This window comes from Centrocercus urophasianus, unplaced genomic scaffold, assembly GCF_019232065.1.
Source record: "Centrocercus urophasianus isolate 14NV4802_14NV808 unplaced genomic scaffold, USGS_Curo_1.0 seq_49, whole genome shotgun sequence".
NCBI lineage: Eukaryota > Metazoa > Chordata > Aves > Galliformes > Phasianidae > Centrocercus > Centrocercus urophasianus.
The window spans coordinates 1,201,681-1,219,154 of NW_024885077.1; the positions used below are offsets into that span (position 1 = coordinate 1,201,681).

The 17,474-nt window shown below is 42.9% G+C and overlaps 1 protein-coding gene and 1 non-coding gene across 7 annotated transcripts in view; both read left to right on the plus strand.

The window, feature by feature from the left end:
• The window catches only part of CNOT1 (CCR4-NOT transcription complex subunit 1), a 52,848-nt gene that overhangs the window by 9,924 nt on the left and 25,450 nt on the right, over positions 1-17,474 (plus strand). For 2 of the 6 annotated variants that reach the window (XM_042834733.1, XM_042834734.1), the window contains exons 4-19: positions 92-190; positions 628-696; positions 797-851; positions 1,271-1,474; positions 2,946-3,114; positions 4,212-4,338; positions 4,609-4,719; positions 6,243-6,413; positions 6,718-6,845; positions 8,308-8,548; positions 9,671-9,790; positions 10,611-10,733; positions 10,962-11,113; positions 14,653-14,803; positions 15,739-15,940; positions 16,329-16,475. In XM_042834733.1, the coding sequence (XP_042690667.1) occupies positions 92-190; positions 628-696; positions 797-851; positions 1,271-1,474; positions 2,946-3,114; positions 4,212-4,338; positions 4,609-4,719; positions 6,243-6,413; positions 6,718-6,845; positions 8,308-8,548; positions 9,671-9,790; positions 10,611-10,733; positions 10,962-11,113; positions 14,653-14,803; positions 15,739-15,940; positions 16,329-16,475 (2,269 nt within the window). The remainder of the gene's footprint in view (positions 1-91; positions 191-627; positions 697-796; positions 852-1,270; positions 1,475-2,945; positions 3,115-4,211; positions 4,339-4,608; positions 4,720-6,242; positions 6,414-6,717; positions 6,846-8,307; positions 8,549-9,670; positions 9,791-10,610; positions 10,734-10,961; positions 11,114-14,652; positions 14,804-15,738; positions 15,941-16,328; positions 16,476-17,474) is intronic. The other 4 variants (XM_042834737.1, XM_042834738.1, XM_042834735.1 and 1 more) reach the window with 2 other exon arrangements.
• On the plus strand, positions 15,117-15,252 carry LOC122169068. Its single transcript, XR_006171460.1, has one exon. It is a non-coding gene; the product is annotated as a small nucleolar RNA SNORA50 (small nucleolar RNA).

Consider the following 17,474-nt stretch of genomic DNA (forward strand, 5'->3'; position numbering starts at 1 on the left):
AGTTCTCTTACATGTTTTGGAAAGTAAAGGCTTTGTTTTATTGTCCTCTGTCAAAACAATTTGAATGTTGAAGTTGCTTTGTTCTTCCCAGACTCAATTTCTGATCCAGGAGTGTGCGTCGCTGATTACAAAACCAAACTTTATCTCGACGCTGTCCTACGCCATTGACAATCCGTTGCACTATCAGAAGGTGGGTATGTTTTTGCAAAGGATCCTACTGGGTTTTTTTTTTTTTTATGGCTAAAATTGGTCGTGGTAAAGTTGAACTTGCCTGTTGTGTTTTGTTGAGCTGGTTATTCAGAGAACAATCTGACGTGTGTTACCTAATGGCTTGTTTGTGGCAGGCAGTACCAAAGTAAATCATCAGTGCTCCTGGTTCTGTCAGTATAAAAGCCACGGTGGGGATTTAATTGTGAAGTTAGATTAACACAGGGATATTGGGAGTAAACTTTTAGTCTAGATGCATCCAAAAGTAGTTCTGGAGATTCTTAGTTTTCCACTATAAGCTGCGTTAACCTGCAGTAGAATGGTTACTAATATCCAAGATTTGCAAACAGGCATCTAGATTGCTGTGACACGAGACTAATCACAGAATCAGCTCCACTTAACTGTTTTGATTCATTTCAGAGTCTAAAGCCTTCACCCCATTTATTTGCCCAATTGAGTAAAGTCATCAAACTAAGTAAAGTTCAAGAGGTAGGTGAACCTTCTATTTTCAGACTTCTAGTGTTCTGTGGCTGCGCTTGTTGAAAAGGGCAATGTCTCCTTACTGTTGTTTGGGTTTGTTTGTTTATAGGTGATATTTGGTCTCGCTTTACTGAACTCGTTCAGCTCCGATCTACGAGGTTTTGGTAAGTGAAGCCTTCCAGAACGCTGCAGCAAAGGCGTTGTTTTCCATTTAAGCAGCAGGCTTTCTAAATAAGTAGATATTTGCCTGCATGATATTGCAGTCAGTGAAGGAGCTGAAGCCTTAAAGCCTTTTTTGGGAGGGCAAAAGGTAGCGTGGCCATCTTGTCTTCTGTGAAGTTGAAGGTCCCTTCCATGAGTGACTTGCTAGGTAATGAGTCAGGCTGAGGTCCTGCCTTACTGTTTTGGTTGTCTGCTACACATTAAGCTCAGAGGTTTGGATTATGAAGTTCGTCTTTAAATCTGAGCTGTTGTAGCTTGTGATCAGCAAACTCGGAGTAAGTTAATGGTACCTAAGTGAGATAAATTGTTATGTTGAAAACACATTTCAGATTTTGATTCTGTTCTCTTCTGCATTCGACAGCTGCCCAGTTTATCAAACAGAAACTCCCAGATCTTTTACGCTCTTACATTGACGCGGACGTCAGTGGAAATCAAGAAGGTGGCTTCCAAGATATTGCAATAGAGGTCCTGCACCTTCTCCTCTCCCATCTCCTGTTTGGGCAGAAGGGAGCATTTGGGGTGGGACAGGAACAGATCGACGCTTTCCTCAAAACATTACGTAGAGGTAAGTGTGGTGTTTTCCTGGGAGCCAGACTAAGTGCAAAGGTAGAAATGGGCTTCTGTCAGCCTGCTGTCAGTGCAGGCTGCTGAAATGGGGATGGGGCTCAGTGATTTTTCCTAACCAAACTGACAAGTACTACTGCTCTGACTTCTGGCCAGGCTAGCAGTTCTCTTTTAGCATGCAGTAGCTTGAGACAACCTCAAGGCTTGTTTTTTTTTTTTTTGTCCTTTTTTTTTTTTTTCTTTTTTTAAAGACTTTTGATAAATAAGCAAAGTAAATAAGGTGAGATTTTTGTCCACTTGTTCGTTTGTATGGGGTGGCTCTTGGGGTTTTAACTAACACATAACAGTGCACTGTAGTCGGAAAATCCTGAGCTCCTCTATAGGGTAAGGAACTTAATCTTTAACATCTTTTTTTAAAGATAAAAGTTTAAGATCATTAACTTGGAAGAGTAATCACTGGGTGTTCTATATTAGGAGCAGATCTGTGAAATTCTAGCGGAGTGTGGGATGTGGTTTTGAGTAAAACTAATTAAATTCCTGGAATCTCCCATTCACCTTGCGTGGTGGCAGGGATAACGTCAATGAGACATGAAGTAGTAGTTCTTCCCTTTCCAAAACCAAAGTGTGTGCTATAAACACTTGAGAAGGATGAGAACTTGAGCTCAAAAACTGTGTTTAACTCAACCCACTGCTTGGTTCTACACAGACGTAGAGGAGCGCATCCTTTGTACAGGGAGCAGAATGTTTCTACCGTTTGTTTTGGTGTGACTTTTAAGTCATGCTTGCTTTAATGAAGATTAGTGCATTAGTGTTATTTTCCTTGCTTGGATTTGGGAAACATAGAATTCTTCTCAGAGTGGCCCCAAAGGGTATTGGAGGTATTATGCATTGTCTTCAAGGCAGTGCTGTCAAAGGAAGGCCTGCCCCAAGCTGTCTTTACTCTGCTGTTGTGTTGTGAACAAAACTACCACCAATACTTCTCATCTTCTCAGTGCTGTGTCTTCTTTAAACTTTGTTTTACTGAGAGGAAGAGCAAGTATTCTCCTTCCGTCCTCACGTGCCTCAGTTCAACTGGTGGTCTTGTTAAGCTGTGGGCTCTCCTTTGATTCTAATACTGCCTGATGTAGAGGAGAGCCTTCTTTACTGCTGTGTTGTTTCTTGCTCTGTGCTTTTTTTGGGTGACTGCTGTTGTTGACAGTCTGTAGCTGTAAAGCTCCCACTGCAGCTGCTGGTCATCTTGGGCAGCTGCAGTGAAGATATTAATGTAGCCTCTTGGACATTCTTATTCTCTAGGAATATCTGAGAGCCAGCAGGGATCTGCTAGATGGGGTGGAGAAATACTTGGAGCAGCATGTAAATTTCTGCAGCAGCAAGGAAATTCTAGTATAGCACTCTGTTTCTGAGTAGCCTGTTCATTATAACAACTATTGTTCTGGGTCTTTGGCATGACTTGTTTCATTGTTTGCCTTCAGATTTTCCCCAGGAGCGTTGCCCTGTGGTGCTTGCACCACTTCTATACCCTGAAAAACGGGACATTCTAATGGACAGGATCCTGCCTGATTCTGGAGGGATAGCCAAAACAATGATGGAGAGTTCTCTGGCAGACTTTATGCAAGAAGTTGGCTATGGCTTTTGTACAAGGTTTGTAGGAAAAGACAATTTTTTTGTATGAAATCAAGCACTTTGGGTGCTGGTGGCGTTTCTCAGGATGCAAAAGGTGAAGAAAAGAACCAACTGCTACAAGTTTGTTTAAATTCGTATTTTGTTTTGCTTCTGTTGTGAGTAGCTTTTTTGTTGTCATGGTAAAAACTGTTAGCTAAAGGTATTTGCCTTCCTTGGAAAGGTTTTATAAACAAGGAGGATGGTTACATCCTAAAAACAAGATGGCTTAGTGAACATGAGTTCCACCTAAATCCTGTTCTGCACTTGTGGCACATTCCTGATAGCTCACTGACCACATGAAGTGAATTACAGAAGGGCTGAAGATAATGGTGTCTCTGCAAGGGAGTTGCCCAGCAGCAGCTTCTTGTTTGTACCACGCTTATCAAAGCTTAAACTTTGTAATTAAGATTACTCCAAGCTGTGGAATAGAATTATGATAGTGAATTGCTGGTGATAAAGCAGAGTATCTTGACAGCTGCTTCAGAGCCTGTGCCTGCTCAGGCTTATTTTGGTAGAAATACAGCTGTCTTCAACTTGCCCTGGCTTTGTGTGTGTATTTGTGTACTACTTAACCCATATTCTCATTTAGAGTGTTCCAGATTCTCTTGGCTATCTTCCCCTTCTCTAAAATGTGAAATATGCATCTCTGTTAGCTAGAGTTGCTGGTGCCGTGTGAAACAGGCTGCCATGAACAGAGCTGTGTGGGCTTGCTGAGAGTGATGTGGGCATGACTATACATCTCTGCACCTAGCACAGATACTGTGTGCCATTGGTTGTTTGTATACATGTGTGAGTTGTCATTACCAGAAATATAGGAGGAAAAACTAGTTAGAATGCCTCTACTGAGGAATTGTTTTGAATATATTATGAGTTTATTTCATGCTGTGTATCTGTTACCTTTCCATAAACGGGATCTTACAGTGCAGTTGTTAGGGCCCAAGGAGAGCGCTGTAATACCTGAGCGTGGTAGCAGGAGCCTGCAAACCCTGCTTCTGGCTTCGGCTCATAGTGAGGGCTGAGCCTGCATTGTTTGAAGGAAGATCAGCTTTACTGAGGTCTGTTTTGTCCCCTGGTAGCGTTGAAGAATGTCGCAACATAATCATGCAGTTTGGAGTTCGGGAGGTGACGGCTGCCCAGGTTGCCAGGGTGCTGGGGATGATGGCTCGGACTCATTCGGGGCTGACGGATGGTATTCCATTACAAGTGAGTGCTGTACAGGATGGGTTATTGGTATTTAAAAAGCAGGAATTGGGAAATCTTCAGAATGTAAGCTTTTATTATTTGGTATTTATACTTCCAAAGGTTCTAGCATACATTTCTGTAATACCTTCTTGAGTGAAGGATTCTGAGCAGCGTGCAAGTGGGGTCATTACTGCTCTGAACCTTTGCTTTCCTTTGTAGTGAAAGGTTCTGTGGCTGGCGGGCTTTGAGAGTTCTCTAGCCAGTACTTAATGGAGTATGTTTAACTTGCAGTCTATTTCGGCTCCTGGCAGTGGGATTTGGAGTGATGGGAAAGATAAAAGTGATGGAGCACAAGCCCATACCTGGAATGTGGAGGTCTTAATTGATGTTCTTAAGGAGCTGGTAAGTTTTCTGAGCACCTTGATCTTCAGTGCAGAACAGTTCAAAGAAGGGCATGTCCCAGTGGGAATATAAAGCTTTTTAAGCTCCTAGCAGCCTGAATGGCTTTGAATCTCAATAACTTGTTTGTGCTGCTATGCTTGAGTGATGGTTTTCCCCCTTGAATGAGAGTATTTTGAAGAACTGTGGTAAATAAAAACTACCAGAATGCTAATGTGGGTGCGGCTTGTGATTCGTTCCATGCTGCTCACTCCTGTGTGTTCCTGTGTGTCTGAAGGGTTTTCAGTTTGAACAGTTTATTTCTGACCGTGGAACACAGCTGTGCATCAGGCACCTTGTTTTGAAAAGCTTCACTGTAGGCATTAACAGTGAAGAAGAAAAAATATTTTCCTAGCTACTCATTCCAAACCTCCCAATGCTGCTGTTTGGTGATGTTTTGGAAGATTTTCCATCACTTCTTCAGCAGCATTTTTTTAATTAGCACAGTGAAACACGAATGCCATTTCCTTTCTCTGCTAGGCAAGAGAGAGGTTTCTGTGTGGTCCCTCTAACCTATGCAGGAGTTGGTTGGTTTTAGAAAAACCAAAAACTTAGAGAAGCTAGCTGTTAATTACGTACCAATACCCAAATCCTTCTGTGCTGTGTAGGTAACAGTAGCTCTTGCTTGCTAATATAGCTATACTATTTCAGTTCTTACAGAAAGCTCTCTGCTGCTTCTATCTTCTGTTTCCTTTAAGGAAACTGCTTTTTTCCATCCTGTAGCAGTGCGTACAACCTGTAGCACAACCTGGCTGCAGTTGTGCTTTACCCAAACGGCATGAGTGCACCTGTATGTTCATGTTCTCAATAAATCATTTCTTATTCTTTAAGCACTTCATTCTTTTACTCAATTTTGCAGTTGTAAAAGCACACCCAGAGCCTTTCTTAGCCTTATGATGCAGTTCACATTTACTTTGTGTCACATGGGCTTGTCAGGAGGCGGGCACAATGTGCAGCCAGTATCTCCTGCTCTTGCATCTGGTGCTCACCTACCTTTGGAAGAAGTGGCCTGCATTCTGTAATGGCCCTGGTTCCCTCCAAGCTCCTTCATATGAAAGTTTCACACTACTGATGAAAATCTAACGGGTGCTTTGTGGGTGCTTGCATTGTAAATTGTTCAGGAAGACAAGAAGTCCTGTTTGGCAGCTGGTCAGATCCTTCTGTCTCTTGCTGAGGAGGGTATGGAGGCTAACAATAGGAATGGGAGTGCTAAGAAATGAGCTGTTTCGGTTGTTTTGATTTTAATTTAATGTTTGGAAGTATGGACAGCATTGGCTGTAGTGCTGGGGAAAGTGCAGACTCATGGACTGGCTTCAAACACGAGCTTGCATCATGTTTGTAGAACTATCTAAACTTTGTTTTAAAAAGAGCACAAACTGTTCTCAACCAAAATTCGGGTGGATGCTAAGCTGGAGTGGGGTTCTTAGAATTGAGTACTGCGGATTGTGACGTTTAAGGCTGACTGCTCTCCTGTTTTGTGCATACAGAATCCTAGCCTGGACTTCAAAGTAGTAACCTATGAATTGGACCACCCAGGATTTCAGATTCGTGACAGCAAAGGCCTGCATATTGTGGTGTTTGGCATCCAGAGAGGGCTAGGCATGGAAGTTTTTCCAGTTAATGCCATATACAGACCTTGGAAGCATGCAGAAGGCCAGGTAAGCTTACTAGCATTTTGTCTGTCTGCACATCACTTAAGAAGCTTCTGAATTTCTCAAATGTGGATTGGTAATAGGAATTTTCAGACGAGCCAAGTTTGAGAATTTGTGTCTGCATTGTTGGGAAGGAGGTGGTCACCAGCTCTACATGTCATTTGTTTTTAGCGGAGTTCTGGCTCGTAATGCAGCTGAGCCAAGCACCTAGTCCACCTGGTTACACACAAAGGCTGGAGCTTTGCAAAATGCAACTGTGAAGGACCGTGCAACTCCAGCATCCTGAACTGCTTTTGGTTTCTCTTTCCAGCTCTCCTTCATTCAACATTCCCTCATAAACCCGGACATCTTTTGTTTTGCTGACTACCCATGTCATACAGTTACCACAGACATCCTGAAAGCACCACCAGAGGATGACAATCGAGAAATTGCTACATGGTAAACCTGTTCTTTCCAAACTGCTATTCTTACATAGATTTAGAGTAAGGCAACTTAACTTGGTCAGATGTGGCTTTGTCTTAATGCAGCATTATGTGTCTGTAGCTGTGTGTATGTTCCAGTAAATGAGCTGTTAGTGTTTTCCTGTGTTTGACCAGTGAAAGTTCTTGTATTAGAAATTACTGTATATTTCCATAACATCTGAGAATGTATTACTACTTGTTGCTTTTATTGCTTTGAGAATTCCTGCAAATATGTTTTGGTGAATCTCAGGACTGAAGTTGGTGTGATAGAGGAGTTAAGATATTAAATCTGTCTTTTGTAAGATAACACTGGAGAAACATACTCCCCCTACATGAAATAGGTCTTGGGATTTAAATAGTTAGTTTTAAGAGCTGTTCATAGAATCATAAAGTGGAGTCAGAAAGGACCAGAATGATCAATGGGTTCCAACCCCCTGCTGTGTGCAGGTCACCAACCAGCAGCCCAGGCTGCCCAGAGCCACATCCAGCCTGGCCTTGAATGCCTGCAGGGATGGGGCATCCACAGCCTCCTTGGGCAACCTGTGCCAGTGCCTCACCACCCTCTGGCTGAAAAACTTCCTCCTAACATCCAACCTAAACCTCCCCTGTCTCGGTTTAAAACCATTCCCCCTTGTCCTATCACCGTCCACCCTCACAAACAGCCGTTTTCCCCCTCCTGTTTATCTGTTCCCTTCAAGCACTGGAAGGCCACCATGAGGTCTCCCTGCAGCCTTCTCTTCAAGCCAAACAAGCCCAGTTCCCTCAACCTTTCCTCATAGCAGAGCTGCTCCAGCCCTCTGCTCATCTCAGTGCCCTCCTCTGGACCCATTCCAGGAGCTCCACTCCTTCCTGTGCTGGGGCCCCCAGGCTTGTTGAGTTATTGCACAAAACTGAATTGTGTGACTCTGAACTTCTTGTAATGTATCTGCATGGCTGATGTCAGCGCTGATTGTTTCTGTTCCTGTTGTGTGGCCTGAAATAAGGAACTGAAGGATGAGGAATATGGTTCATGTCAGAGAAGGTTGGCAATATTTATACCTCTGTGAAATAGAGGAAAATGTTGCACGGGTTTCACATGTGGAATCTCAGGTGTTGCAAAAGTGTGTTTTACTTCTGAAAGTATATTCAAAGTTCAGTTATTCCAGTAACTCACTTCTACCTGAGTTTTTCCAACATCAGCATTCTGTTCTCCATCTTCCTTAACAGAAGCTCTCAAGATCATTTTGGCTTATTTTTATGTATTGTCTTGTTATTTTTCATGGATGAGGTTGCTCCTGGAGTCTTAATTATATACAGCAGGAGCTGCAATGGCAGGTTGCTTGCACTGTGCGTAGTCTTGCAGTCGGTGCTACAGCCTGCTTAAATCCAGGGTGCTGTAACCAAACTGCTTTGTAACCTTTGGGGGGGGGCTTGTCTGTCTGTCTTTTTCTTTTTGTTAGGAAGAGCCTGGATTTGATCGAATCTCTGTTACGGCTGGCAGAAGTGGGACAGTATGAGCAGGTTAAGCAGCTCTTCAGTTTTCCCATCAAGCATTGCCCAGATATGTTGGTGTTGGCCTTACTGCAGATCAACACTTCCTGGCATACCTTGCGCCATGAACTCATCTCCACGCTCATGCCAATCTTCCTTGGCAACCATCCCAACTCTGCCATCATTTTGCACTATGCGTGGCATGGGCAGGTAAGTGTTTCCACTAAATCTTTACATTTCAACTGAAGTTTGATTTACTTATTTTTGAGAGAGAGAAGCTGGCACGCTTAATGTGTAGAAATTGTAAGGGGAGGAAGTTCAAAACAAATGGTTTCCACCGGTGTGATTGAGTAAAAGCTGGAGGCTATTCTAGGTACAGAGACTGCACATATGGTGACTTCTATTGGAAGTTTAGAGTGTTTTCTGACAGCTTAGGGCTGGCCTTCAAAGAGAACTTCTGTGCAGAGAGAGGGCAAGTATGTATACAAACTCCATGCTCTTATTGAACAAACAATGGGCTTATTTCTATGGTTTTCCCTTTTGTCTTGACTTTACTTACTGCTCCTACTGGTAATTAAACACATACAAATCAAAGGAAGAAACTGAAGACAGAGGGATCCTCTGGGATGAAAGGAGAATCTGCATTAAGGAGTGTGTTATCCTTTAGAGTACAGTAGAGTCAGTGATAAGAAGCTTGACCTCTGTGGGTCTTAGTCCATATTCACTGCACAGCCATGACTGTTCCCTACCTGAAGCAGCATGAATATTTTGGTTTTTTTTCTTGTACATATCCTTAAGTTGAAAGAATAGGAGGTAGGATACAGGTGATGCTTTTTGCATAAAGTCCTTAAATAGCAGAAGATGCAGTTTTTCAACAGGATAGGCTTCAGAATGAAGGACAGAACGATAGCTGCCCTGTGACAGGGTGCTGCCCAGTTGGATTGAAGCTTAGGATTGTTTCTGTGTGAACACGTCAAGGCATGATACTGCATTTTTCACTTTGAGAACACATTGAGCATAACAGTTTTATAAACAATTCATCTATTCCAAAAGCTGTGTATGTAACTGGGGGGAATTAGACTTCTCCAATCACAGGAAACCTGTAAAAGATGTACATTTTCATTGTTCATAGCCATTCTACATCATTTAGTTGAGCTCCTGGATAATTTTGTTACCTCATGATAGGAGACCAACTAAGAAACTTAAGTTCTGTGGCTGACTAGTTAAATGTGTTTGTGTTGGGCTTTAGAGGTAAGGTATCATACTAAATGTTCAAATAGTTGATCCTTTTCCTAGAGACATGAAGTACAATCCTAATTTAATTCTTCTTAGGGTCAGTCTCCTTCGATTCGCCAGCTTATCATGCATGCAATGGCAGAATGGTACATGAGAGGGGAGCAGTATGACCAGGCCAAATTGTCACGTATTCTTGATGTGGCACAAGACTTGAAGGTGAGTTTTGCAAAGCACCGTCATTATTTCCTGCCTGGTGTCTTATGCAGACTTGCTCATCTTGTAACAGAGGCTAAGCTGAACTTAGATGTGACTCATTCAGTAAGGATTGTTAAGAAGCAGTATAATGGAGCTGCTTGCTTTGTGCATGTACTGTAAATCCAGGAAGAGCTTCAACTGTTTTAACCTTGAACACCATTGAAATGGGAGCTGTAGAAAATATCCTTCAGGCATTAGTTTGAAGGTGACATCTCTGAGACTGCTGGAATGGAGGTTTCTTAAGAATATTACTTTACAACTGTTTACATGTCCATGAAAGACTGGAGGTCACCTGACATCTTAGAGGCCTTTATCACTTCCTAAAGTTAGATGCAAAATAATTGGGTGTCACAAAGTGCAAGAGCTTCAAGTCAGTTTCATCGTATTGCTTTCTGTGTTCAGAGGTGACTACTCCGATCAGATGTATTCAAAGAGGCTCTGAAGTGGTTGAGGTCTGTTGGCAGGGAGATGCCAGGATATTCTGTTGGGTTTTTTAGTTTTCTTTGCAGCATCACTTTTCTGGTAGGTGTTCATGTAGAAGAATTTAACTCAGTAAGCACAAAGTCACTTCAGGAAAGGTGGTACCATACTCTCATGAGCTCTTGCTTATTTGTGCCACAAGCACAAAAATGTGTATATGATGCAGATGGTGCCTAATAAAGCACAGCAGCCTGCAATGAGAACATTTCTGTGTTAGAAGGTATATGGAGGTTAGAAAGAAAAGAAAGGAGAAAGGGTATCCTTATGTCTTCACTGGTAGTCTTGTTTTGTTCTCCTCTAGGCCTTGTCAATGCTGCTGAATGGTACTCCATTTGCCTTTGTTATTGACCTTGCTGCACTTGCCTCTCGACGAGAATACCTCAAACTTGACAAATGGCTCACAGACAAAATTCGGGAGCATGGGGTAAAACAGGATTTTCCTTATCTCTGTACTCTATCAGTGACTAACTTAGGTCACTTTCACTTCAGAAGTCGATTTAAAGTTGTGGAAAGTGTCTGTGGTCTGGTAGTTCCACGCTTTCACTGAGCTATAATTTATAACTTAATGTCATTCTTTCCATGATGCAATTGCCAAGTTTGAAATAGTGGCTTGAATGCAGATGGGAGACAGAGACAACTTTATTTTCCACAGGAGCCCTTCATCCAAGCCTGCATGACCTTCTTAAAGAGAAGATGTCCATCCATCCTAGGCGGCCTGGCTCCTGAGAAGGATCAACCCAAAAGTGCTCAGCTTCCTCCAGAAACCTTGGCAACTATGTTGGCATGCCTGCAGGCTTGTGCTGGGTAAGGGTCGTACTGCTTTCACTGAGTGCTTCATCTGCTTGAAACTCAGTTGCTGGCTGTACCTTGCACGTGTTTACAGTTGGTTTGGAGCTTCCTGTGTGTTAGTGAGGCTGTATAACACCCTGTGGCTAGTCTCAGTAGTGTGTTTATCACTGACACTGAAGCTTCTCTTGTAGGTTACACAGCAGGAAGTTGAAATTGATCTTGTCTTTGTAGTCAGACGGTGGAGTGATCTTGGTAATTGTGGGATGTCTGCTGAGTGAGATATGGGTTAGTGACTAGATGCAGTGAGGTCATTTGGACAGAGGAACAGGGATTGTAACTGCAGAGTGTGGCACCATCATTGAAAGCTGTGACAGCATAAAGGATTTTGTGATTGCACTAAAGAAATGTCTCCATATGTGGTTGTTGCTCTGTAGCAGAGAGGGCTGATGCAATTCTCCTGTGCAAGAGAGAGGTAGAGGTTGTAATGTTACAGAACTGAAACTAGGAGTTTTCTGTTGTCTTGAAGTTAAAGGGTGGGAAATAGCTGAGTTGTTCTACACATGAGTTCATTTAGGTAAAATCTAGAAGGAGAGTTGTAATGTAATGTAAGAGAGTTGTAATGTACCCCTCCTGGAGCAGAGAAGGAAGAGACAATGGATAGGAATAACATAACTTTTAAATGCTGTGGTAATTCTAGGTAAAAATGACAAAATGTTGCAAAATATTGGTGAGGTCCCTGAATACTGTCAGGTCAGGATAGTATTTGCAGCAGTATTTCACAGGTAATCATGAGTAGCCCTGTGTGGCCTGAGTCAGACTGGAAGCTGGGGGTGCTGCTGGCTTTGGTGTTACATGTAGACATCTGAAGGTGCTGGCATGGCCGGATGTGTGTTACCTGACCCAGGGGCTGTGTTATCATCTGGTGCTGTCTTGACAGATACAGAAAACATCTGTATGGCTGTCAGAGATGATTCCCAGCTCTCAAGTAAGCAGTAGGGAATAAATGCAGGTTTGTCACACTCCGTGCTTCAACTGGAAGGGCACTTCTGAGATCATGGTAAAATGCTATGAGAAAGGGTTCTTTTGTCTTCTGTTGGGACCTGTGCAATTAAACTTTAAAAACTACTGAAACACAGTTTCTGAAACGCTGATCTCTAGTCCATCTTTCAGACAGAAGGAATGCCTGTTACTCCTCAACTTAGTGAGTCATCTTTTAATTGTAGAAGTCCAGCCCAGCGTTTGCCTTGTTACCCAGATCTAGAGATGTAATAGTTAACTGTAGACCTAACTTTCATCTCATGTCACTGTGCCCTGAATCTTAATGTGTTACCAAGTTTTATTTATTCAGTTAATCCAGAAGCTAACAGTTCTCCGCTGGCACAATTCTCTCAGCTTTTGGTTTCTTTTTATAGCAACCTGCATTCCCTTCTATGCAGGAATGTGACCTACTTGCAGTCATTTTCCTTTAGCTATTCTCTCTGAGTGTGAAAGAGAAAACACCAGGATTTCTTCCAGGAAGGGATTGCTTGGATTGTTTCTCACAAACAGAAGCAGACATCATAAAGACTGGGAGATTAAAATCCCGGTCAACATGAAATGTGGTGAAGTTACCCACTGTGGGTAACTGATTCAGGAGCAGTTTCCTTAAGCTGTAGTTATTAAACTGTTGTTAACCCTCCTGTGGTTTTGCATCTGGGGAGGCACTTCTGTTAGCCACTAATCTGAGACCCTTTGTGTCCACGCAGCTTGTGTCACCCTGTGCACTGCTGCTGTGCCATGCAGCAGTGATGCTTCAGAAGGAGATAACTCTTCTTCTTCTCATTACTTAATGTTTTTCGATTGAAGCCTGAGTGGTTTGGGTAGGATTGAAAACGTGAACTTTGCTTTGTGGAAATCTACTGTTCTGTGCCATTTAAAAAGTATTACGGTATCTATCTTAATATGCAGTAGAGTATTATACAAAAATGTTAATTTTCCATCTGTGTAGATGGCAGGATTAGGAATTGGGGATTTGTTCCAAGGCACAAATGGCTTTAACTGGTCACCACAGGAATCAAACTGGGGATTGTAAGCCTGTGTTGTGGGCTGCCATATGGTCAGTGGCCCCTAGCAGATTGAATCTGTTTTACTGAAGCATGCTGTGATATTTAAGTGGAAGCATAGCAGGCATGCTGCTGCCAAAAAAAGGAGCAGGGCAAAGGATGGAGAGTGGTATCTCTGTGTGACCTGAGCTCATCAGCCCTGCTCCTGTTCCTTGGTTAAACAGGGTCATACAGTGCTACAAACATCTCCTGCATGAGGAAAACTGTACTTCCCTACCTGCAATTGGTTCTAAGTGCCTGGAAATCTAGATATTTGTGGTATTATGGAATTGGGGTGTAGGCAAACTCATCCCATGTATGCTGAGCCTGCCCATGCTGTGCTCAGAGCTCTGCCTTCTGGTCTGGTTGCACATGTATGAAGCAGAAATCCTGTCTGTGTTAGGATGGCATTTTCTCCACACTGTGGTAGGGCTTTGGGGCACAACCTGCATAGTCTGTAATGGGGCAGCTGGCAAAGCTGAAGGCTGGCCTGCCTTAACTAAATCAAAATCTTGTTTTCCTGCCTTAATTATCACAGTTTTCCTCATTCTTTTCATCTCCATCCCAACATTTGTGCAGTAGAAATTGCATGAAAATCCCTTGAAAATAAGGAATCTTTTGAAGCATTTGACATAGTTGCATCATTGCAAGAAGGAATGTGCTGCTTTAGTTGTACACAACATATAGAGGTCAAAAAAAAGGTCAGGAAAGCCATAAATAGTTGGTTGTGTGTTCTGGAGTGAAGTGCTGGAGTTGTGTGAGCACGCTTGTGGTTAGGTGTGTCAGCAGCAGGGCTCTTTGGAAACCTGGCAGCCAGGACTGGGATACTTTGAAAGAGGAGCTGACTGCCCTTGATTGTGCAGTGACTTCAGGCCTAAGCCTGAGATTTCTGCTGGGTTTTGGTACAAGTTCTTTGAATAGTTGGAAAGTTCTTGTCAGTGTTAAGCATTTATTAATGGTTAAATGAAGCCTGTCTGTTAGTTCATACACAGAAAAGCTGTGGGAGTATTGAACTCCATCCCTCTGTATGCTTGTCTGTAGTCCAAGCTTTTGAGGCATGTTGCAACTGTAGGAGAGTCCGTGTGTGTTTTGAAATTTCAACTGGAAATGATTGAGTGACAAAGCCTGGGAATGGGGAGCCTTCAGGAGCTGGTTTGACCAAGGGATTACAGCATAAGCTGGTGTCTGAATTCATGAGGCTATGCTGTACGTAGTCCATATCTGCAGCCTTCTTTGCCTGCTTTTAGGGCTGTTGGAGCCATGCAGACAGATGCACATTGTGTCTTTTAATAAGGGATAACTGTGCAGCACAGGATTTGAGCTCTGAAAAATGGAGGAATGTGTTGGAGGTGAATGTTTTTTAGAACTGCAGTTGAAATTCTTCATCTAAAATTCTACACCTCAAATACGAGGGGGAGGGGGGCTGGGTTTCCTGGATATTGCACACCTCACCGTCCTGCTCTTCTGCTCTAGGAGTGTTTCTCAGGAGCTGTCAGAAACCATCCTCACCATGGTGGCCAACTGCAGTAACGTCATGAATAAGGCCAGGCAGCCACCGCCTGGAGTCATGCCCAAAGGCCGCCCACCCAGCGCGAGCAGCTTGGATGCCATCTCTCCTGTGCAGGTAGATAAAGAACATGCTGTGTCTCCAGAAACAGTCGACTGACATTAATTTTGGTGTGCTTGCTGAGCTCTTGGAGCAGGTCTAAGTAAAACATCATCTGGCTCCTTGAGTTTTTATTCTTGGGTATCTAGATAACTTCCTTCGAACAGAAGAACGCCTGAGGGTTGTAGGTCAGAACTGTCTCACTTCATGGATTTCTGTAAGAAACCAAAGTGTAGCAGGATGGGAGTACCAAAGAGTGATTGAGGTTTGATTTATTTTAAAACAATGGAGGTTTTCTAGATGTCTTTGTAAATTTTAGCACTTGAGAACTGAGCACTGCCTTTGAACCTGATGTGTCTTGTTTGTAGCTTCACGGGCCAAACAGCAGTGCTAGAGCATAAGGCCTTGTTATAACTGGGGCTTTTCAGCTCTCAACTGAACTGCTCTTTTAAAAACAAGGTACACAGAAGTTACTCCCTGCCACTCATCATCCCTTCCTCCTCTGGAAGCAACGCAGTGCAGACATGCTTTGCTTTTAGCAACTGCATTCAGCTCTTTTATGTGAAATAGTGGCAATTCAACATTGAAAAATGTCTGAAGCATTGGCAAACTATGTAAACTCAACGCAGAGAGCAGTTCCCTTGTAAACTGTTACCTTATTGAAGTTGCTTATCCAATGTACCAAATACCATGGCAACCTGCTGCAAATAACTGATGTGAAGAAGTGGATCAGCAGATGTTAGCCTTAGTCATGTTATCCTTTGGGTATATAATGTAGCATTCTATAGGCAGATGGCTATTTTGAGGTAGTCTGATTTCAGATTTTAAAGCGACCATGACTCTCTTCAGGAATGTTTTTGACATGAAGCTGTCTTCATAGAAAACGTGCAAAGAGTGAGCTTGATTTCATCTTACAGCTGCCTGTGTGTAATCTTCTTTTATTTTTCATTCAGATCGACTCGCTTGCAGGAATGGCATCTCTGAGCTTAGGTGGCTCAGCTGCTCCTCACACCCAGAGCATGCAAGGCTTCCCTCCAAACCTGGGCTCTGCGTTCAGTACTCCTCAGTCACCAGCAAAAGCATTTCCCCCTCTTTCCACGCAAAACCAGACAACGGGTTTCAGTGGTATTGGAGGACTCTCTTCACAGCTTCCAGGTACTGCTGTCTGGCCAGGAGAATTTTGTATTTTTGATACATCAGAGTTAAGACACTCGTTATTTACTGTGATTGGAAGCACTGGACAGACAGCTGTCTGTTGTGGGAGGGAATTATACATCCTTGTTCTTAGATCACAGCACTCTCAAATATTGTGACTGCAATAGATAGAACTTGTCAGAGTCCAGAGGCTGTGTGTTTCTGACAGATTTTAGCAGCATCGTTTTAGATTGGGACAGAGATGAGGAACTGCTGAGATAAAAGTGCTTGACACTGGATAGTTCTGAAGCTCTGTGGCTCAGATAACTTATTGGAAACAGGTGATGCAAGTGATACACACATAGTATGAAGGGTGCAGCTGAGATGATATACCTTGTGTACTTTCCAGTAGGAGGTCTTACTACGGGTAGCCTGACTGGCATAGGAACTGGAGCCCTGGGCCTTCCTGCAGTGAACAATGACCCATTCGTGCAAAGGAAGCTGAGCACATCTGGACTGAGCCAGCCTACGTTCCAGCAGAGTAAGATGAAACCTTGTAAGTGGTAGTGTTGTCTGTGACTGTGAAGTGTGACTGTGGTTAATCTGCATTTCCTTCAGGGGGTGGCTTTGTTCTGGAGGTGATAAGTAATAGGAGTGTGGCTCTTGTAATGCACTCTTAGTCTGAAAAAGGTGCTTCTCAACTTGTATGCTAGCAGCTTGCCAAGTAACTGGAGGTGGGATTGGGGAAAAAAAAAATAGTAATACAACACATTAAGAAATTGCATGAACAGCATGCTTCTGTCCTTCTTTCCTAATTGTGCTATGTTTTGAACAGAAGTCTTGTCCTACTCTTCAGCAAGTTGTTTGTGTTGTAAAAGGTTTTTGTTTGTAAGCTGGCTAATCATAGCTAGCTGAGTCCTGCTGCAGCACGGCAGTGAAGCTGCCTGCAGTGTTGGAAAAGGAACACAACTAACGTGAGTTGGTGGGAAGGTGCTGGGCTCTTTTATTCCTCAAAAGAATGATTTGGTCCTCAAAATAGAGCTGTAATTATTAGCTCCTTTATAACTCTAAATATACTCACATGTTTAAGCGAACAAACACTGCTCTTAGGAAGCCTGCCCATATGCTAAGTTTTCCACCAACTGTTGTTACGTATGTGTAAAAAAGCAAAGCTATAGGTGTCTGTAGGCAGACAGTGCAGGCAGCTTTAGTGACCATTGTGGTGGTTTTTTTTTCTTTTGGGGCTTGAGCATTCAGTAAAAACCTGCTTGGAGCTCACTGGCTGGCCTGAAAGTCTGTGTGAAAGTTTGTCTGCATGTTAGTGTTGTGTAGCATGCTTTATCCTAGTTTGTTTGCATTCTTTGGTTCAGGTGCCAGCTGAGGCTAGCTTGGGTTGCAGTGGGTTCTAGGAATACAAGACTAAGAGACTAATTCCTTCCTGGGACTCAGTTCTCTTGTATAAATGCTTTGAAAACAGATCTTTAAATAAGAATTCCTGGCTACTAGGAAGACTCAGTAACCTGATTTTTAAGATTAACTAGCAGATTACTTAAAG